This window comes from Bombus impatiens, unplaced genomic scaffold (assembly GCF_000188095.3).
Source record: "Bombus impatiens unplaced genomic scaffold, BIMP_2.2 scf_1334, whole genome shotgun sequence".
NCBI classification, from domain to species: Eukaryota; Metazoa; Arthropoda; class Insecta; order Hymenoptera; family Apidae; genus Bombus; species Bombus impatiens.
Window position 1 is genome coordinate 155,275 of NT_177753.1, and position 22,262 is coordinate 177,536.

At 33.8% G+C, this 22,262-nt stretch overlaps 3 protein-coding genes across 7 annotated transcripts; 1 reads left to right on the plus strand and 2 right to left on the minus strand.

The window, feature by feature from the left end:
- Window positions 1-147: 147 nt before the first annotated feature.
- On the minus strand, window positions 148-12,216 carry LOC100740963 (constitutive coactivator of PPAR-gamma-like protein 1 homolog). Of its 2 annotated transcripts, XM_033323918.1 has the most exons (14): window positions 12,093-12,201; window positions 11,658-12,017; window positions 11,006-11,397; window positions 10,760-10,932; window positions 10,059-10,686; window positions 9,133-9,759; window positions 8,921-9,059; window positions 8,341-8,466; window positions 8,145-8,262; window positions 7,779-8,076; window positions 7,201-7,445; window positions 6,780-6,908; window positions 6,602-6,705; window positions 148-6,524 (listed from the first exon to the last, which is right to left on the minus strand). In XM_033323918.1, exons 3-14 carry the CDS (start codon window positions 11,211-11,213, stop codon window positions 6,383-6,385), a joined length of 2,937 nt encoding a protein of 978 aa, XP_033179809.1. In that variant the 5' UTR covers window positions 11,214-11,397; window positions 11,658-12,017; window positions 12,093-12,201; the 3' UTR covers window positions 148-6,382. The 2 variants fall into 2 exon arrangements, with proteins under 2 accessions (XP_033179809.1, XP_003493870.1); XM_003493822.3 differs by lacking the exon at window positions 11,658-12,017 and having other exon boundaries at window positions 12,093-12,216.
- A 1,327-nt stretch (window positions 12,217-13,543) lies between these two features.
- Window positions 13,544-17,132, minus strand: LOC100741201 (endoplasmin). The gene is made up of 4 exons (XM_003493824.4): window positions 16,963-17,132; window positions 16,776-16,862; window positions 15,605-16,211; window positions 13,544-15,528 (listed from the first exon to the last, which is right to left on the minus strand). Exons 1-4 carry the CDS (start codon window positions 17,006-17,008, stop codon window positions 13,872-13,874), a joined length of 2,397 nt encoding a protein of 798 aa, XP_003493872.1. The 5' UTR covers window positions 17,009-17,132; the 3' UTR covers window positions 13,544-13,871.
- A 450-nt stretch (window positions 17,133-17,582) lies between these two features.
- LOC100741319 (calcyphosin-like protein) lies at window positions 17,583-22,256 on the plus strand. 4 transcript variants are annotated; one of them, XM_012392266.3, is made up of 6 exons: window positions 18,072-18,206; window positions 18,309-18,434; window positions 19,438-19,594; window positions 20,355-20,532; window positions 20,602-20,811; window positions 21,089-22,256. In XM_012392266.3, the coding sequence occupies exons 3-6, from the start codon at window positions 19,440-19,442 to the stop codon at window positions 21,188-21,190; spliced, it is 645 nt and encodes a 214-aa protein (XP_012247689.1). In that variant the 5' UTR covers window positions 18,072-18,206; window positions 18,309-18,434; window positions 19,438-19,439; the 3' UTR covers window positions 21,191-22,256. The 4 variants fall into 4 exon arrangements, with proteins under 4 accessions (XP_012247688.1, XP_012247689.1, XP_033179810.1 ...); XM_012392265.3 differs by lacking the exons at window positions 18,072-18,206; window positions 18,309-18,434 and adding an exon at window positions 17,583-17,710; XM_033323919.1 differs by having other exon boundaries at window positions 18,136-18,434.
- Window positions 22,257-22,262: the final 6 nt, after the last annotated feature.

Below are 22,262 nucleotides of genomic sequence, written 5' to 3' on the forward strand. Positions count from 1 at the left end.
ATCCTTTGTTCAGTCAGCAGAGCAGTCGTGTTCCAAAAAACAGATTTACAGTAAAATGTCGATGCAATTTGAATACTCTAAATTGTTACAACATCCATTAAAGTGCATTTTGCATTTAGTATTTCGAATAATTGTTGAATATATTGATTTTTTTTTGTTTTGTAGTATTATAGAGTTGCCACTACATTTATACAATGATTACCTCCTACTTTCCAAATATGTATCCGCTTTAAAAGTACTTTAAATGTGACTTTTTTTAGCTTTATAATAATTTTTGGTTGCCTTGTGTTTTCGCCAGCACTGATTCTTCCGTCCTTTATTTATTTTTATGATTTGCCATTAACTTTCCACACGCCTGTTTCTAAATTAATCAACAATATGAAAATCTTTAACTTGTTCCATTTCTTTTTAAATATACGAATGGTTAATTAAATATCCGCGCTTTGTTTTCTTTTCCTTCTTTTCCTTATTTTTTTTTTCTTTTGTTTGAAAACTTATTTGTTCTGGTTTTCCAATTAGCAAAAGCATAGAATCAGCTCTGCTTGACACTAGACATGAATGGGGTATATGTTACAACAATAATTTACAAGATGGAATAATCCAACAAGAATACATCGATTTGACTGTGTATTATAGAGAAATACAACAACTAAATGAGTCGGCTAGGCAATACTGTCAATACCATAAACACATCTATAAATTACCAACTAATACAGCGTGCTGTTTTTGCATACAGAAATCTTGCACACCATTCTGTTTCCAACTTCTATAGCAAATGCATATAAATAATATTCACTTAATTCTTTTCTATATAGATCAGTTAAATCATTATGCTGCAATAGTTTGAACACTGTTATACCAACAAATAATAATTTGAAAAGGACTATAAATATATTACATTTAATTAGGATTTTTCTACTGTTGCAAATAATGTGGTAATCACCTAGCGACCCATATAGGTTGAAAATAATGCGACCATTGGCAAAAGATCATAGCGCATGTACAATTTTACTCGTTTTCTTCGCATTTTTGTCTGGATAAACGTAAAGTATTCTTCCTGAATGTTTTCCTCATTTTGTTCGCAAAATATTGCTCTATCATGCCATGCGCTATACACTTAATCATCGACTACCTCGTCTTCTTACGCAGTAGAAAAACAAAAAGAGAGTAAAACAGAAAAAAAAATTAAACATACAATGATTATAAATTGTAACATACAATGATTACCCTCTGTGTACGCTTGGTATTTTAATCATCTTATTGTTTTTTCATTGTTCTTGTTGCTTCCTTTAGCTATGAAAAATAATAGCAGAATATACGTTATGTAATATTTAATAAGAATATATAAAGACGGGGCCCACATACATTTGCAGCTACATTGATAAGTGTTTAATTCGTTACTTCATCTTTTTTTGGTTTTTTACCTTATTAATACTTTTTTTATTTACTGTATTTGCTACCGTACTTTTAATATATCTTGTTAATAGGGTATGCAAGCGAAAAACTATGGTAAAAAGAGAAACTTAAAATTTATGTATCGAGCATTGTCATAGCAACTCAGTATCACCTTCATTCTTGCCTTTTTTGATCTTCCATCGAAGGCACTCTGTATTGTAATCTTTTTTTCATTGCGTTGCTATCGAAAATCCTGATGTTCTATTAACACGAAGCTATGAGTATAGCATACATTAGAAGAAAAGAAATCAGAAGAAAACGTTGAACGTTTTTTTTCTTTTTTTAATGCCTATCGGTTGCGTGCTTCTATCAGAAATACAGTGAAATAATAACATAAACTTATTATTCATTGATTTTTTTTGTGGCAATCATTTAAAACAAATCATTGAAATTAAATGATCCGCTCCATTTTTATGTTATATTTTTTCCCTATGTACATATACATATATATGTGTGATTTTTCGCAAAAAGTCCTAAGGCTTTACTACAATATGATTACAAATCAAACGAAGAACGAAAGAGTAATAATAATAAAAAAAAAGAACGTACAATAAAAAAAAAAATGAACAGGTAGAGAAGAAGCAAAAGTTTTTCATGATTTTTTCACAATGGAAGACATGATAAACCATGTCTGTTTTGAATGTTTAGTCACTTGCTGTATCGACACAAAATCGAAATTTAATCAAATAAAAATACAGCTATAATGTTGATTGAAAATAAGGAGAGAGAACAGTCCACTGGAAATTGACGCTTTCATTTACAATAAAAGTGCTCTTCTACAGATTAAAAAAAAAAAACAAAAAAAGAGAAACAATATACATACAGTCGCCTAATTTACATTCTCGTTCGACTGTTTCTCATTTATTAAGCATTTATCATCATCAATATTCCAGCATCATCATCATCATATCATCATCGTTATCATTGTTTTATAGCAAGAGTTTAAAGATGTGCCTTACTTCGAAATATAATTAATTTTCTGTTTACCACAATGACACACAGTGTTCGAAGATCGAGTTTATAAATGGAATTTTTCCTTTTTTTTCCTAAATACACAAAGAGAGGTTTATTCGTTTTATATGTTGGCTTATTGTGTTCACATTCTCGCACGGATACGTCCTCTATCGTTAAAGTTGTTTCGTGGGCCCCTATATTTTGCGTGTTTTATCATCTTTTTTCATTTACTACATATTACAACGAAAAAGCAGGCACGAGTCAGGCGCGCACCTGTTCTTTTTACGTCGATCATTTTATTCGCCGTTTTTACGCAAGTTTCCACTTCTTTCTTTTGCATTACATATTATATTTTGTTATTTTTGCGGTACTTCTGCTCTGTTGTATTGTTTTCTTTTTCAATAATATGGATTTCATATATATTTGCTTCCTTTTATTTATCCTTTATTTTTCCTCTTTTCCGTTTTTTCATATTTTTCGTTTATATTCCGTATCGTGGTTTTGCTTGCTTTCGCTTCAATATTTAGTATATTTAAATTATTTCACTTCTTATGTTTATTGCGTTACCTCATATCAGTGCAGCAGCAACTGATTGTGTTTGTGTACCATCATGTTTTATACATATAGTTATATATATATTATGTCTTTTTTATCATTTCATTTTTTACTTTGTTTTATTACATATTTTGTAATCTCCGGTTTGCATATATCAGGATGATCGATTTCTCAGAAAGAAAATCTACCTTTACACGAAAGCGTAAAGTGGCATTTTTACTCTCAAATATTCATCCGTCGGATCTGAAACGTCTCTCTGCTTCTAGTTTAACATTATTATCCTTATTATTATTATTAATATTATCATTATCATTATTATTATTACGTTGGTTAGTCGTTCATGAGCGATTGGCGTCGTTTTAACTTTAAATTGTTCAAGAAAGATATACGGCGATCTTTTTTTCTACCATTTTCTTCTTTTTTTTATACGTCGGTGCACATTTTATATATTATATACCGTACTCGGAAAATAATGGATGGTGTGAATGCGTGTTATTAATTGATAATCAAATGATATTCATTTCTGCTTTTTTTAATTTACACAATTCCGTTCATTACGGGATTTGACTTTTTATTTCGTTTCATTATTTTTTTTTGTAATCTTCAGCCTATTTTTCAAATTGCGTTGAGAAAACTGTTTATTATATGCATACACTGGTATAGCTTATATTGAAGCTGACATTTAGTTTCTTCTTTTTTTTAAATATCCTTCCTATTTTTCACGTTTTATATTTTTTTGTTTTTTAGCTTTTTTCTTTGTTTGCAAGCAACTCAGAACTTTGAGAGCTTCGGAGACACAGAAGAATTAATGAGATTTTCTATTAAATCACGGATGTCAAACATGTTCAATATACTATCGTCTCTTCTAAAGCACTTTTTCATTTTTTCCTCTATGCTTTTTTTCCTTTAAATCTCTTTTTCATTCTCTGTACAATACACTTTCTTCCTATGATCTTAGTCATTCGCTTTAATTCTCACAGGCTCAATTCAACCGTCGCTCAAATTATATAAAGTTTCTCATTGTCTTAATGCATTTTTTTACGCGATAACAAATCTACAAAAATATAACATTTTTATCTTATCTCTCATTATATTATTTCAATAAATGGTTTTCTCTCTCACAATCGCTTTCTCTCTCGCTTTCGTTCGCTCTTTTACTCAATTTAAATTACCTCTGCATTTTAGACGCATATCCTTTCTTCACGCCATTTTTACCTACTCTTTCTGTTTATGTTTTCATTCCATTCCATAAATAATCGTGTTCTGTCGTGCTGTCTTGTATCTCTGTCATATGTGTATTATCATACTTTACTGATAAAAGAACCCACCTTACCCTTCAAACTCCAATGATCTTTGGTAGAACGTCTTTTCGACTATTCTACACATAAATAGTATTTTTCATCTTCTTCTTTTAACATGATGATCTCCTAATTTGAACCGGTTCTTTGCGCGACAAAAGCGCAAAGCCACCAGACTCCTCTTTTATGTACACCAACCTTACGCTGTTGTTTCTAAATTATTCGTATGTACAATTAAAGGAGGGACACATATGCTTCCGAAAATATGCTACAAAAGGCAACAATACCTAAAATGTTTATCCGGAATAAGAGGAAGAAGAAATAAAAATGAAAAAGAAGACAACACGTTTAGATTCTTCAATAGAATCATAAAAGATAGATACTTCTCTATGGCGCAACTAGTTATTGCTTTCTTTCTATGTTATTAAATGAGGTACTATCCAACCTGGTAATAGAATTAGAATAATGCATAGTGTAGCATATTTCCCAAGCGATACCGGAAGACCTCCGCAAGAATAACTCTTTCAGAGAACCTCGTCTTTCTATTTTATAAAAATTCAAGCCGATTACTCTCGCAATGAGCCCTCCGTGTGCCCATGAGTACATATCATACATGGAAATTTATAATTCGTTCAAAAGTCATTCATTCGTTTCTCCACCGACACAACAACAAATAAATATATCAATTCGCTCACGTACACGCGCGTTCATTTTCTTATGTACCACGCGTGTGTACGTAAACGGACACGCGTTAACATTCCACATTTATATACATTTCTTATGTTTCTTTATATGTCATTCTCACAGTCACGCATCTACAACATATTCCCTCTCCCTCTCCCTCTTTCTCTCTGACACATACCACACACGTACGCACGTGCACACACACACGCACACATACACACGAGCGCACGTTTTACGCACGCACGCAAGCACACACACAAATAAAACAATATTCTCTCGCGCTTATGTAATTCTCTCACATACAGTGACTCCACGCACCTCGCACTCTATTGCACACATAATCATACACAATCATTCACAACTTACATATAATATGTAATCTATCGGGAATTTCTAATCTAAATCATATATAAATATATATTTTACCTATATGAAAAGCATCAGTCTCCATTTGCTAATGAATGTCTCAGTATCCTGCCTCGCGTTATCTACAAAACTCAGTAAAACTATTCGTGATACACTCCAGTCCAAATTTTGTCCATTCGTCCGTCTGTGATGTCTTAGAGCATGCGATTTCTGTCTTGTGCCTACAATTATTAGAGATCAGAGTACTGAGACTATCAATGCGAGCATTTCATATAATACCGGAAAATATATATTTTCATTGTAAAAAAAATAATCACACTTCTTAAGAATTAAATACTTATAGCAGTTGACGACTTGTTCTCGTTCTTAGTAAAATTAGCGCACGCATACACTAATCAGTCGAGTTCATCCTTATGGTGATCCGAGCGGAGTAGTAATAGTCTAAAAGCACGCTCGTGTTAGCACAAGCACGATTTCATTGTTTTTTTAAATATTTTCTTCTTTTTTCTTAAATCATGTTCGTTTTCGCTCTTATCCTACACGCTGAATGGTACGTTTGGCAGTGAGGACATCGTATCGTGTACGTCGGAAATGGGTCTACATCCTTGTGGTTTTACAATATCTTGACATCGCGTTAACGATGCTTTTTTTCTTCTACATTAGTTTAAATAGTTTGGCCCCATCAGAGCTTTAGACATTGTTGAGTGATTCTGCGCGTAACATTTGAAAAGTCTTCCTCATCATCCTCATTGTGCGAAAATTCAAGGCAATTTTGTGTATACATCTTTTTTCACACTCTCTCTCTTCCCTCTTTTTCCTTAAAGAGCAAACGTACATGAAAAAGAACTCTAAACCCCCTTTTTTTCTTTTTGTTTATAAAAACAATTTTCTGCACGATTAAAAGTAATTGTGTCATATGCAATAATTATGATGCAACTTTCAAATGTCATTGGCGCATCATTACTCGTTTACACACACTTGTTTTTTTCTCTAAGAAAATCCTTTTGATTGCAGTCTTGAGTCACATCCGGGAGTGTCTAAAAGTCGATATAAATGTGATGTATAAATACCTAATTCTCTGCGGCGACTGGAGCGACCAGCGACGCGTCGCCCTGCCCTTTTTCTATTCCTTTGCCGTTTTCTACAGCATCCTCAAATTGGCCTGGTACTGGCAGTGCGTCTTTTATTGTGTTCATATTTGGAATCGAGTCACTGGCAATATCAACAAACATGTTCATAGATGTTCAAGATGATTATTTTATGCATATGCAAGTATAAAATGAACTCACTTATAATCAGTTATTCCATCAACGTTATTGCCTCGCCCCCTGCTGTCTTTTTTGTTTTCGCATTCTTTGTTCTTCTTAACTGGAGTTTTCTTTTTACCAGTTATCTACACAATAACTCACTTTCACTATCTTTTTTTTAATGGAACAAATAAGTTGTATAATAAAGATGTCTATCTACCTTCATCTGCGTTTTTTTTCCACGACCTGCGATTTGTGTACGGTTGTTCCCTCGAGTTTGGAACGTGGGCCGGCCCATGGGGGTGAAACCACGAGGGAGACCATATTTGAGACCACCAATTGAAGTCACCTAAAACATACATCTTAAAACGTTACACTGGATAGCTCCAATTTTCTTGAAGATTAATTATGAAGCATAATTGCTGTCTTTTTTACTTGAAAAGCACAAGGTAACGCAAAAATAAAGCAATCAAAAATTTATAATAGTGCTAATATTATGTTATATCAATTCATTTATTATAGACCAATGTTGCCACTACACAACAGAGGTCTATCATTTCCGATAGTTTTCTCTCACACATTAAAATGTTATCTTACTTTTCTCTTACTCTGTGCAAACTGTGCAGAAGGACACTACCTACCTGTGGCGGGAGCCGCCCGCGAGGATGTCCTTGTAGAGGCTGAGGTAAGCGACCAGGTTGTCCATAGTTTGGACCCCATTGTCCAACAACAACCCCGGCAATTTCTAACTGTCCACCACGGGAAGGTATAGGGCGACGCATTAATCCACGTTGAGGCATAGTTCCGTTACCTCTCCCGCGCATTAAGCCGTCGTTAATTGTACATCCGGCGGCCAGAATATTCTGTGGTACTGACATGCGAATACCTATTTAAAAATAATGATTGGGTAAAAGGAAAAATATTAAATTAATACATAGTAAATAAAAGAATTATGTAACAGCTTTGAGATTCGCAGACAAAGTCGAGACATATTAAATCCACGAAGCAATACAGCTGTATATTTTTTTCCTTCCATTCTGAAAACATACCATTAAATATGTACACGGTATGCTAAGATTATTGGAAGGGAAAAAACGACAAACTGAGGATTCGAACTTAAGACACTTGCTTATAAGACAAATGTTTTATCACTGAGCCACGATAGCTCAGGTTTAAGAGTAAGGTTTAAGAAATTGAAAGCATTTGTTGAAAGATATACCTGGGCCAACTGGAGGTGCCCGAGCGAAAATAACGTTGGTACCCTCTAAAATAGCTTTTTTCATCCGTTCGACTTTCACGATACGATCTATGTGACCACCACAGAGTTCTAGTAAGTTTTTCGCAATCCTAGCACGAGCCAATGTATGGTGGAATAGTTTTCCATCAAAATATAACCACGGGCAGCACATTAACCATGGAATTGGTGCACCACAGGCATCGTTAGCTAAGAGAGCAGTTTCAACACCAGCCATGAATAAAGTAGCTAATTGGACTCCGCGTGACGTTACTAAAGGAAGCTATATAAAGAAGTTCAAGATAATATATAATTTTTATCATTAACTTAGTAAAAAATTATTCAAGTTACCTGAAGATCTTGTAAATACTGAGCGTTCATAAGCTCTGGCGAAAATGCTTGTGCAATAAAAGCGTCTAATTCCCAACGACGTAGAACCTTTATTTTATCCGAAAACGACATAATATATCTGTAATAAAAGTAAATGTATCATAGAATAGTAGATTAATAAAAAAAAAATTTCACAGGAAAAAGAATCATAAGTTACCTTAATACACAAGCCATGACTAAAAGGTGTTGCGGTACATAGGAAGTGTTCAACATAAGTGGTGTATCTGATTTCATACAAGTCAGGAATCCTCGTAAACGACGACGTTTGTCATCTATGCCCGTGCTGCAAATGAAAATTCCGAGTAGACTTCCCTTCTCATCCTCCAATAAAAATAACACGTTTACAGTCCAAGCCGAAAACGTACTTCCTTCCCATACATCCCAGAAAACGATATGCATATACTTTGCATTAGCTGCTTAAAGAAACAGCACACATAAAAATGTAAGCTATAACAATTCTTGTTTTCCCAATAACTTCTGTTAAATTAATTATGGTATTCAATTAAATTATTCCTTGTATATAAAACATTCATAATTTAATTATTTATATAATTAATATTAATTAATTATAAAAATTTAAACACGAAATGTCCCTATATCAAGAGTCACATCTTTTTTAATGTTAGACGCTCCTGAACTACGATCGGATCAACCGACGGTAGGTCGAGAGTATTCTGACCCATATATGAGATACCAGACTGTGAACATGATAATTATGGCACAAAATAATTACATACCCAAACCATAAACGTTGAATCGTAGGAACGCCCCAACCAATTTGTTCTGCCTTTACAGGTTCTGGAGTCAGATATGGATTCGATTTGGACCATACCCACTCCTTTATTACAACATCTGGGACTTCAATTTTTTCACTATCTATTAATTCAAAATAATTTAGTACACACTCAATCCATTCCAAAGTATTTCCAAAAAGAATTAATTTACCTACCTCCCTTCTCTTTACTCTTAGCAGCTAAATACATTCGGTGATGAAGATTGAATAGTATCGCGTATACCATTTGCCTGACGGGTCTGTAAATAAGGTGGATCGATGGAAATTCGCGGTGATTTTCGTCTTCGAGAAGAACGGGCAGTTTGATCTCTCCGGCAATGAGAATTTGATAAATATGAGGAGACATTAAGCCTTTTTGATGTCGTTCAGATGCAGTACGCATCACTTCTGGTACCGTGCTGGGAATAGTCATCGTTTTCTCCGCTTGTTTCGACGAATCAGCTGTCGCGTGAGATGGAGACGTAGCGGAAGAACTACTGCTCGAACTGGACGAACTAATTAGAAGATTGTGTGTACCATTTATAGCGTGTCCATTGTTTTGTTCTTCCTCTGTCCTAATATTATCGTCTCCATGGCCCTGGATACCCGGTGGATCTATCACAATTTGTGGCGCGGACTTTGCATTTGCGGTAGCTTGCTTATATGCGTTTAAACTCTCGCGTTCGCTTTCTACAGTTTCGGACGCGAATCTTGAAGTTTCTAAATTCGAGTCGGCTTCCGAAGTTGACGGCGTTTCGGATAAATTTGACTGTTGCACGCTTTGCTTCGGGTCCAACTTGTGTACTGAAGTAATTAATTTATTGAGATTAAAATATAGTAGTAAAAATACACTGCCAGGCATAAATATTAGGACAGCAACAGATATTTAGTACAAATTGCGTGCCTTTTACTGCTTTCTTTTTCTAGATAGTATATTATAAATCTATTATTTCATTTGTTTAAAATTATATGTTTCATTGTGTAAAATACTAAATAAAATAAAATTTATTAGATAGATCTTTCGATAGTTACAACTAATAGGCGTCCTAAATAACTATGGCCAACAGTGTTACATTGAGTTGTAAATTGAAGTAAGAATATACCTCTATTTGGTTTTACTGGTTTATAATGCAAAAATCCGTCTTTAGTTCCATTTATATAGTACTGAACTGATTGCCTCAATTTCGAACACCTCGGATCTGACAAAGATCCAAAAACCTTCTGCGAAACTACGTCTAATTCAACAGATGGTAAATCCCGAACAAAATTAGCAATCGTTTTAATCGTGTGTTCGACGTTTACTTTGTTTAGGTTGGTATTGACATTCAGTTTCTTATAAAAATCGGTTAAGTCTTGCTCAGTTAAAATATAATTTCCAAGTAACGCGGCTAACAAGCATAATCTATCGGAAGGGATGTTCAAAGCTTTTAAAAGTTCCGGAAGAATGTACTCCTTGGTGTCGAGAGAGCCTTTGTACGTAAGTTTTAACTGTTCAGACGAGAAATATCGTGGAGGATCAAACGCAGCATATTCCGCATCGTCAGCAATTAAGCCGTTAAAACTGTTCTCTCGACAATATGCAATTACTTCTTGATGATGATCGTCCATGCTACATAGTACTGTAACATTTAAATGCCGCAAGGCCATACGTAGACTAGTCCTTAAACAAACTGGTGGGGTCCACCAAATTTTCGGTGGTGGAGTTCCCTTGGTTGAAATATGTTTTAACACCTGAAAAGATATAGTCTTAAATTATATGAATTTTGACAAAATGTTTTAAATGTTTCAATAAACTATCACTTACATTATTTACTTTAATTCGTACTTGTAATTGATTTAGAACCCAGTCAGCACGTCTAGGAGATTCGAAACATCCATTAAAGAATACAGCTAATTCTAAACCTGACATTTCTGTTGCTTGTATAAGAACAGCTAAAAATTGCAACATTCTATTCCACTGTCCTCCACAAGCCCAATCTGTATGAGAAATTATTTCACTGAGTACTTTACTTAATGTAATAACAATTGTACAGAAAGGATTTATATATACCTGAAAAGTATCCTCCATATAATCTATCTAAACAGCACTCTCCATCAAGGACTAGTCTTAATTTTCCAGAATGTAACTGTTGTGCTTTACCAACGCGATTATGTTGTCTTTGCGTAATGGTACGTGCTATTTTTAACAGATCCACGGGTACAGATCCACCTTGTACATAATTGCTATCCAAAAAGACTTGCAAATCTTGAATGCCCATTTTGTTCAAGATTCTCTTAGTGACTTACAGTTATTAACTAAGCTTGGTTGATTAATCACGTAATGTTATGTTTTTCTTTGTTTTCTTCTTTAATTTGTTAGACAAGTAAATAATTTTTTTATCTTTCGATTTTGGATATTTTTAAGATACGAAGAAATCTAATTTGAGTTTCAATAATTTCAACCTGGAAAATAAATATCATTCATTACTTGCACCTACTAAGTACCGCTTTCTATGATATTCTTAGGCCTAAAAAACAAATTGTTCGAAAGCTACCAGGAATACAGTTTCTAAAATTTATTTTATTTATAATATCAGACTGCACACATGCTGGAACAGGGACATTTCCTTTTAAAAAAATGCAAATTCAAAAAACAAGTCAAACAATGATTAACGATTGTATGGGCTGGTGAAATTGCCACAGAGAAATCTTCGAATTCATACATTAAATTTTATTCCGATTTGAGAAAAGGAATATCAAGATCGTGGCCCTTAATCAAAGAAAACACTCGAGAAGTAAAAATTTGTCATATTCAGGAATACAAGTATGCCGACGCCATTTATTTTGTTTATATGTGACCATCCGTCTCGTCCAGTTTTCTTTCCCCGGTTAAGTCGATCGATTTGGTCCAAGACGATCGTTGCGACACTAACAAACGATAGCCAGCTATGATTTTCACCATCATTTCTCGCTTAATTGAACGTGCTCGAGAAAGAGGGGCTTTATAGACCGGCATGGCGAGAGTCTTCGTTCGTTGTGCAAAACTTACGCAAGGAATTCGCGCGGTTTCGTGACCAGTTTTCCTATACGAACGATACCATGCGAATTCTTGTTGATATCATTTAAACGATCGTGATCTGAAACGTGACAATACTTACGTTAAATTAGCGATAATCATCGTGGCCCCAAAGAAACACAAAACACACGGGCTTTGAGAGTAGGTGACGTCGGATTCGAAAACGGAAATGAGCGCTCGGCCGCGCTCGGATATCTACGTTGTTTGTCCTGGTTCCATGGGAATCGACTCCATCATTGGCTTGCCGACCGGAATCCATCGCGTTTACCGGAAATGAATAACTTAACATTGTTTTGAAAATACGAATTCATCAGGGAAACAGAAATTATCTTGAGCAAAGCTGCAATATTAGCATATAACTCATTGTACTTTACAATACAATAAGAAGCTAACGAAAATCAGTAAGATTTTCTCCCCCTCTTTTAATTGCAAAAATCATTGTATAAATATAGGGTGGACCATAAGTCACTTTAAACCATTTAAAAGTTGTATAACTTTATTTTTACTGCATATTTTTAAATTTTTGTTCCAGATTTTTAGTTTGTTTTTTTAAAGTTACAATGGAAAAATTCACAACGCAGCAATGAGTAAGTCCTCAGAAAAAAAGTAAAATTGCTTTTTACAACATAACGTCACATCAAACTGTGATTTTTGTGGATACGATTCACGTTGATAAATATATAATCTAACCTTTGGATTTTCAGTATCCCAAAATATGGTATTCTGTTTATTAAAACATATTCATTAAGACGAAAAAACTACATCTCACTAAAACAGAGTTAGAAAAACTGATTTTGAAAATAAAATTCAATTATATTTACTCGTTGCTCCGTTGTGAATTCTTAAATTTTATAAATTTTCAAAAAACAATTTTTACAAATCTGAAACAAAAATTTAAAAATATATAATAAAAAAATATTATACAACTTTTGTATGGGAAAGTTACTTATGGAAGACCCTGTATTTAATTATTATATAATAAATGGCGCTTTCCAACGAGATTTTGTTTCACACATTTAGAAATTGTAAAACTTTTGACAATTAGTTTTGTCTGTAAATTATTTTGTTTAAAGACTTTCTTTCATTAGCTAGATAATATCCTTAAAGTAATTACCAGTATACCTTTTCCAACGTGTTTAAAATGCGGTTTCTGATCCATTTCTTTTTATGAACTTAATCAAACTTTTTAAAAAAGCAAAAACAAACTTAACAATTGTAAAAGAAACTCGAAAAATTGAAAATTGAACAAAATTTTCGATATCTTAGGTAGATAGATTATGATTAAAAGATTATAATTATCTTTGATTGATGGAAAATCGTAAATTGTATAAAAGGAACAAAATCGATCGGTAGTGGTCTTCGTATAAAGGAACGGGGACATGAACAACATCACAATAATCTTTTTTTAAATATCCTTTATACAAATACATTCATTCGCATCACAAACATACTATATATATATATTTATTGAGTTCAGTCAGTAATTCTTTTCGCTTTACTTATATAAAAAGGTGGAAGATCAAACGAAATAAATTATGAAAATTGTTTTTTTACCAAAAATGGAACTTATGAGGTTACACATTATTATAACGACAAACTTAATGAGCGATAAATCTCCTTTTTTCACCTTTAAATAATTATCATATCCTTTGATACGCTGTTGCAATGGTATTGGATTACAAAAAACAGTATGAAATGCTGCAAAGTGTCATCAAAGGATATAGCTATCATACTTTTTTCTCCTCTGTACAATAGTTCATCTTTACTCGCAACAACACAGTTGCATCTTCAATGATAATTCACTATACATTGTATAGCCATACAACTAGAAAATTATAATCTAATGTGATACAATTTTCGATTATAATTCGTCATGTTTCTCTTCGTCTTGTTCATCCTCATCGGCATCTATATCTACGACTTTCTCCGAATCCTGCTTCTCTGTTGATCCAGATTCTTCTTCCTGCAGCTCTTCTTCTTCAGGAACTTCGTCTAAAGAAATACCCAAGGTCTTCCTCATCAGTTGCTCTACGCTATCGGCAAAACTGGCAGTTTCTCTAAGCATGTACCCTGATCGAAGGGTAGCCGTTTTGAACATCATTAATGCGATATCTTTTGCTGTCTGATCAGAGCTATCAACTTCAACTCTATGCAGAAGTTCCCTAATAAGTGGATGCCTCGGATTAATTTCCAAAGTCTTCTTCTGGTTTAAGTAGTATGTCTTCTGGGGATCGTCAGTCTTCTGATGAGCATTTGAAATGGCCAATCTCTCCATGTTACCTGTCCATCCAAACATACTAGCAACTAATGCACACGGGGAGTCCGTGAGACGTTCAGACACCTGAGCCTTGCTGATATGATCCTTCAGAACATCATTTAACCATTTGACCAGAGGTTCAAATGTGGTTTTCAACTGTTCCATCCTTTCCTTGGCCTTCTTCCCCTCGTCAAGCGAGAAACCTTCTTTAGCTACATTCTGGAACTTCTTACCGTCGAATTCAGGGAGAGCAGAAATAGCATACTCATCGACTGCTTCGGTAAGGTATAGAACCTCATAACCTTTCTTATCCAATCTCTCCACAAATGGAGATTTTTTCACTTCCTCTTCGGAAGAGCCAGCGATGTAGTAAATATACTGTTGACTGGACTTCATTCGGGACACGTACTCCGACAATGATGTCACACCTTTCTGTATAGAGGATTGGAATAGAAGAAGCTTGGATAATCTGGCCCTATTCTGAGCATCTTCGATCACGCCTAGTTTGATGTTAGTACTGTACTCTTTCCAGAATTTTTCATAATCTCCCTTAGGAATCTTCTTTATCATATCCAGCACTTTTCGAATCAGCTTCTTCTTGATTACTTTAATGAGTTTGTGTTGCTGCAAGTTTTCACGTGAGACATTCAATGGCAAGTCATCACTATCGACGATACCACGAATGAAGGACAAATAGTTAGGCATCATGTCTGTAAATTTATCTGTGATGAAAACTCTCCTGACATACAACTTAATATTGTCCGCTTTAGTGCCGTAACGATTAAAGCTGTCACTTGGCTGAACTTTAGGAATGAAAAGAAGCGACTTAAAGGTGACTTCACCCTCTGCTACAAAATGGATCTTTGTTAGAGGGTCCTGAGTATCCTTTGTTAGTGCCTTATAGAAGTCATTATAGTCTTTGTCTTCAACTTCAGATGGTTTCAAAGACCATATGGGTTTGGAATCATTTAAGAGTTCCCAGTCCCAAATAGTCTTATCAACCTTTTTTGATTTTTTCTCTTCCTCTGCATCTTCAACTTTTGCATCCTCCTCCTCATCTACTTTGTCTTCAACAGACTCTTCTTTCTTGCTTTCATCTTCTTTAGAAGGGATGTTTTCTTCCACATCATCTTCATCTACTTGGACAACCTTACTACTCCAAAGGTAAATGGGGAAATTGATGAATTGCGAGTATCTCTTTACAAGATTTTTAATGGTATCCTCTTCTAAGAAATCTAATGCTTCATCTTTCAAATGCAAGCTGTAATTACAAAGCAGTCGAAATTAATTTCACGAATTTCGTAAAAACAAAATGTAAGAAATATCATTTTATTCACCTAACTGTAGTTCCTCTCTTCAATGTGTCTCCCCTAGGGTCGTCTACAATACTGTAGCTGCTGCTATCAGATTGCCAGATATGTTGTTTGTCATCATTATGCTTGGAGGTAACTACTACTGTATGAGAGACAAGAAAAGCAGAATAGAAACCAACTCCAAATTGACCAATCATATCGTTCAAATCCTGAGCATTCGAAGTATCCTGCATTTTTCCTAAGAATTCAGCAGTTCCTGACTTTGCGATAGTTCCAAGATTGTTGATCAATTCATTCTTGGTCATACCAATACCAGAGTCAGTTATGCTCAATATCTTGTTCTCTTTATCAGACTTTATCCTAATTGCTAGCTCTGGATTGGTATCCAAGACATTTTTATCAGTGAGCGAGAGTAGTCTGATTTTGTCTAATGCATCAGATGCATTAGATATCAACTCCCTCAAGAAAATATCTTTGTTACGATACAAAGAGTTTATAATGAGTCTCATCATACGATTGACCTCAGTTTGGAAGGTGAATTTCTCAGCTTTTTCCCTAAGTTCTTTTATCTGGGCAACATTTAATCCATCTAGTTTGATTGCTTCCTCCTCTCTTTGAACTACCTCATTATCTGCAAAATGTATTTTCTTATTAAACCAAATTCCATCCATCGCAGAATATTATAGAACTTGCAGAAAATTATTTTTAACCCCAAATGTAAGGAAAAAAGACATATGTCTCATAGTCAAAGTTATCAGATAAAGATTCCATATGTATACTACAATGCAAAAATATTTGGACACTTAATGGGATCTAATCAAAACACTGATCTTCTGGCACTTTATAAAATCATTGTAAGATCTTAATTAAACAGATATACTTAAAGTCACTTAACTTGGGTGTTTTCATAGAAGCAATTTTCATCCACCTTCAGTTTTTTATTTATATTAATTAATATCAAACTATTGTCCTTATCAGTCTGTATCTACTAACTGTATATGGCTGCCTTAGATAAGATTAGATGTAAAAATGAAATCAAAGAGCCTTTTTTGAAGAATATTTGAAATAATTTGGAAGCGTCCAAATACTTATGCGTAATAGTGTGCATCTGTTTTATATCATAGTTATCATGAATGATTAATCCGTCGATGTAGATGACGACAGAAGAAAAACCAGAATGGAAGAAGTATTTCACCTGTACGAGATCCTTCGCGGCTAGCACCCAAATCATTTTCCACTGTTCCCACATCCTCCTCAACCAAACTCTCTGCCTTAACGAGTCCTAGATAACAAAAATGTATGTTGATGCTTTTGCTCGATTAACGGGAGCATTCTAATATGGTTTTTTTTTCTTTTGATTACACGCTTTTTATTAAACTTACCTGCTGCAAAAAACAGGACCGATAATAATAATAACGCCTTTTTCATTGTTGCCGTGAAAGATTCACGAATAATGGTAGGAAGAAAAAGTATATATCCTTAGATCCAATTCAAACACCTTGATCCGCTGTTTTATGCCGACTGTCATATAATCTGACCCGCGACGCTTTGATATACTAAAAGGTGACTGTAGTAATCCACCAATAGAATGAACCCACGCAATACACGTCGACCAATGAGATACAAGCCGGCTGGAACTTGGTCCAAATGTCTTCTTCGGATTGGTGGAGAGACACAACACATGGCATTTACTATTCTAGAATATTCCCTTGATATTTCCGTTTTTTAATAATATATTTACTAAATAGTTTGTTTTAATACTACGTTCCTTAATATACAAAATAATTTGGTATGAAAACATGGTATTTAAAGAAATTTATAATTAATAAAATTTTAAAAAATTCAACAATATGATAGTTACCGATAGGTGATAAGCGTAATTTCGGTCAATCGATAACTTATCATCTGTTTCTATGTCGGTAAAATCAATTCAAATTCTTGATCTTGAGTAAGTGCGCATTGGAATTTTATATTTTACTTTATTTATACATAAATATGTATTAGCAATGCGATAATACAACAACGCAATAGAATTTAAAGTAATTATTAAGCACTTCTAATTAAATATATTCTGTGTACAGTAAAAATTATTAATATATGTGCAATTAAAACGGATGGTTATTTTTCAAGGTCAAAGCAATACATATTATCATTATCTTTCTATATATCACAGTGTGATGTCACATCGTCGAGATAATTTCAGACGCAAAATTACTTTCATCATATAATACTGCTTGTCAACGAATAGTAACTAGATACATATTGTTCAACAGAATAGGTCTCCTGGAACAAAGACCGGATATGATCATTACTGTAACATAATTACGCAATAAAACAACTTTGAATCATTTGAACTTTAATACCAATTAAAATAACTTTACTTTTTAATAAACAAGTAGAAAATTATATTCTTACTCTCGAGAATCCTAATGCCATTTTGAAAGGTGGTGCTACACTTAACAATTAGACATAGAATTTATTGAGGATTTTAGTTGGTAATCATGGGAGAATTATCGACAGGAAATTGGTAGCGGTGACTGATCACGCGTGAATTTTTTTCCGATACACATGTTGTGACTAGTCGGTCGTTATGGATACGTTTTCTACAGACTATCGTATGGTTTATGTATGTCGAACACACCTTGTTTTCATACGTGAATGTGTTTTATCTGTTCACGTGTGTAATCCAGTGTGTAGCGTCCTATAGAATGCGCGGATCCGCTTCCAGGGAATCCCTTGTCACTCGCCTTCCGGTTCTCCTCAAAGGAGCTACGAATTCTTTTCACTCTTTTTATCATCACCAGTGGATTAGAATTATTCTAAAAAACAGTATATGCAGCTCCAAGATACCAAAGTAAGTTAAATCAAGATTAAATTTGATAAATAAATAAATTAGTATAGAAAGAAAAATTTCGAATTATTGTAATTAAGGCAGTCATTCTAAATTACCCACATAAATAAAGTATTTTAAAGATCTTTAGCTCAGCACAAGTGCTTATGTTTGAACAGAAACAAATCGAGATCTCGATCTAAAGGTCAATATCGATATTCAGATTTTAGATTAGTACAAACACTATATACATATTTTAGTGCAACTTGTTCCAAGGATAATTCTTTTTTGTGCATAACTGTTTTTAACGAATGACTCACTGATAATTATTTCACTGACTCCCGTAAAAATATACTAAAGTTTCACTGTAATTTACATCGTTCTGTCTTCGCTAATTTTATTACCAGTTGTGGCAATTTCCGCTCTGCTTTCATGCTTACAAATAATTGATGGAATAATTTGGCGCATAAAGCAAGAATCGTTCAACGATCGATCGTCTAATCGTACGTGCGAAATCGATCCAATATTCTCATTTCAGTTTTTCAATGGGTCAATTTCGACGAGTTAGTGTTCCTTTCTAGCTATTTAGTTAACCAAGTTAGAGCGGGACCTCTACTGCACCTTTGGAGGAATTAAATTGCGTCTAATTAACGAAACGATCGAAGTATGCACAGTGGGGACGCATTGCGTTGCCACTTCATATAGAGCAAGGAAAAAAACATAACGTAACGTTAAGAAATTGAAAGCAATTTCCACTTCTCTTCCAATTTTCCCACCTCTTACTTATTTCTGCATTTATCTAATTAAGATAAGAAATTGCAAGGATTAATATACAAACGTATATCTGGATTTTGTGAATGGAACAATAGCAGGTTCCTGGAATAATAGACGATGTATATGTATAGTTGAAAGTTATAGATTACTTTATAAGAATAATCAGAAAATCGAGATGTTGAATACAGATTTTCTGTCTCTTTCCAAACACCTGAGTCATAGTCATGAGTCACTGTGCGGATTTCTCTTTCAGAAATGTTCTTGAACAGACCACAGAGCGCAACAACCAGGCAAGAAACTGAGATGATCAATAAGGCCCAACGGGCCCTGTATAACACCACGGACTCCATAGAGAAACTTCGTTTGCTCTGTCTGGCCAGAGGTGCCAATGGCATCCTAGGGTTGGGCAGGTAAGTTAACAATTCCTTTTTTATTTATTATATATATATAAATTATGTAATCCAAAATTCCAAATCTTTTACATATATTATCCTATGACACTTAACAAGAGCTTACTATAAAATTCCATAGACATATAATTCATTATACAGGATAGTAATTCGTGGTATAAATGAGGTCAGTGAGGTCCCACAGCTCAAAATAAAACGAAGATCGAAAATAGCAAAATTGTATTAGAGGTTTCGATTTTGAGACAGAGATCAAGTTTGAAAATTTGCGAAGTATATATACGTAAATTGATTGATTCTCGACTGGATAGTAACCGATAATTGGCAGAAGGTTATTTTACATATGAGAATGAGTTGAAAATGAAGAACAAAATTTTGTCGTCTAAGGCCTCGTTTTGGAGAAAACAAAATTTCAATACGTCAATTAAGAATTAACTGGACACACATATTAGGCAAATTCGCAAATTCGATTTTCTCGAAAATAGGACTTCAAATGAAAAAATGTTATTCTATATTTTTGACATATTGTCACATTATATATTTGGAATAAGCTGCTATTGATTATCGCAAATTTTCAAAATCGATTTTCTCAAGAATGAACCTTCTACACATTTAATTTTCTACAATTTTGTTAATTTTCATTTTCGTCTCATTTTAAGCCTTAGAATCTCTCTTATCTCATTTGTACCATAAATTAATTTATTATAAACTTCCAGAGAAACATAATAATTTATTATACTATACCACAAGTTAATTTATATAGAGCTTTTCGTCGTATGGACGATGACGGAAACAAGAAGTTGAACCTAGATGAATTCACCAGAGGCCTTCAAGAAAGTGGTCTGGAACTTCCAGAGGAGGATATCCAAAACATGTTCACGAAATTCGACACAGACAACGATGGGAACATCAGCGTCGACGAATTCATCGCTGGCATAAGAGTAAGTGTATTTTCCGAATTAGGTAATTCAATAAATTGCTGGATTCTGAATAAAAAAATTTTTGTGTAGCCGCCGATGTCTCAAAATCGCAGAAACGTGGTGGATCAAGCCTTTAAAAAACTGGATAAAACCGGCGATGGAGTGATTACGATCGAAGATTTGAAAGGAGTTTACAATGTCAAGTGCCATCCCCGTTATATCAGCGGTGAAGAAAGTGAGGACAGTATTCTGAATAAGTTTCTGGCCAACTTTGAACAAAATAATACCAGAGATGGCACTGTGAGTATCTTCTTTTCTCTATTGGAAATTTTTATTATAAATAATAGTTGAATGTAATAAAATATAGTAAATTAAATAATAAGTAGTAATAATAATAATCACTAAAATAATAATTGAATATAATAAAGTAGAGTAACCAAATAATGATTAGTAATAATAATTACTAAAATAATAGTTGAATATAATAATGTAGAGAGATTGCTTTATCGTAACGGTGTAATTATCGCGATTAAAACTGACTTTGGGCGAATTGCAGCATTCATAATTTTCGTTACAGGTCACTGAAGAAGAATTTATGAACTATTACAGCGCCATCAGTGCAAGCATCGATCATGACGCCTATTTCGATTTAATGATGCGAAATGCATATAAACTCTGAATCTTTACACAGTCCTGCAACGAGGTGTTCCTTCAGTTCTATTTATATTGGTTTTAAATTTACGACTGTCGTGCTTAATGTTGACCTTTAAAGTATTCGCGCAACTAGTAGTGGCTAATGAAAAATTCATGCGCAAACCCCTAGACAATTTGCGGAATACAGCAAACTGACTTATGTAATAATTCATGGTTACTAGCTTCGCCTACCGGCCGATTTTCACCCAATGCAACTAATTGATGACTAAGGTGTTCTGTGAAGAAGCTAGCAAAATAATCCGTTGATCCTCATATCTATAACACTACAGTGTTTCTCAATCTGATCTAAAAATGTTTTTCGTAATTCTTAAATATTGTATATAAATTTAATCAATATTAATTAATGTTCGCAATAAACAGAGAAGGTATTTATACGTTTAAACATTTACACATATGTGACTATTTTTCTGACTAGAATGTTTGGTCCAGTTTGAGAACCACTGCACCAAGTTGGCTATTTATATATTTGTATACACGACCATCTGTGAAATGTGTGCATAGCTTGTAAGGACAGAAGCTTGGTTACTGGGTCCAATGCAGCGAAGCAAGCACATATACTCATACTGTAAAATAGGATGCCATTTCATGCATTCTTTGAGTAATACAATTTCACCTATTCAAGCCTTAGAAAGCAATTTCAAGCATTATAATTCTTAATCGGTAATCTTTTTCAATTTCACTCCTCCAATTACATATATTTTAAAGTATAAGAGAGTGTGACGAAAATTGGATGCTTAATATTTAGTTGGGAATCCTTATACAAATACCTCAGCCATGCGTCACGATTTTCTTCGATTTCTCAAACGATTTTAATCTCCATTTAGTATTAATCCCTTTCAAAGTACTTCAATTAGTAAGATATCTTTACCCTAGTCAAAATATCTTCTAGTTTAATATTTGATAGATGTTCGATAAATTATCAGTTTTTGATAATACCAATCTTTATCTCATTCCTTTACCGTGGATTAAATTATCAACTATGTTATTGTGACAATTGTAATGTTTATTTAATAAATCTATAATAAATTCTACGATAT

Bases quoted from the DNA above. Each gene is read 5' to 3' on its own strand.
- LOC100740963 (XM_003493822.3), bottom strand. From the start codon at position 11,213: ATGGGCATTCAAGATTTGCAAGTCTTTTTGGATAGCAATTATGTACAA. The intron at 10,933-11,005 runs GTATATATAAAT...TTTCTCATACAG, and splicing joins ATATGGAGGATACTTTTCAG to ATTGGGCTTGTGGAGGACAG. The intron at 9,760-10,058 runs GTATATTCTTAC...TAATTACTTCAG, and splicing joins ACCAGTAAAACCAAATAGAG to TACACAAGTTGGACCCGAAG.
- LOC100741201 (XM_003493824.4), bottom strand. From the start codon at position 17,008: ATGAAAAAGGCGTTATTATTATTATCGGTCCTGTTTTTTGCAGCAG. The intron at 16,863-16,962 runs GTAAGTTTAATA...TTTGTTATCTAG, and splicing joins GGTCCTGTTTTTTGCAGCAG to GACTCGTTAAGGCAGAGAGT. The intron at 16,212-16,775 runs GTGAAATACTTC...TACATTTTGCAG, and splicing joins CCGCGAAGGATCTCGTACAG to ATAATGAGGTAGTTCAAAGA.
- LOC100741319 (XM_012392265.3), top strand. The intron at 19,595-20,354 runs GTAAGTTAACAA...TAATTTATATAG, and splicing joins GGCATCCTAGGGTTGGGCAG to AGCTTTTCGTCGTATGGACG. The intron at 20,812-21,088 runs GTGAGTATCTTC...TTTTCGTTACAG, and splicing joins ATAATACCAGAGATGGCACT to GTCACTGAAGAAGAATTTAT.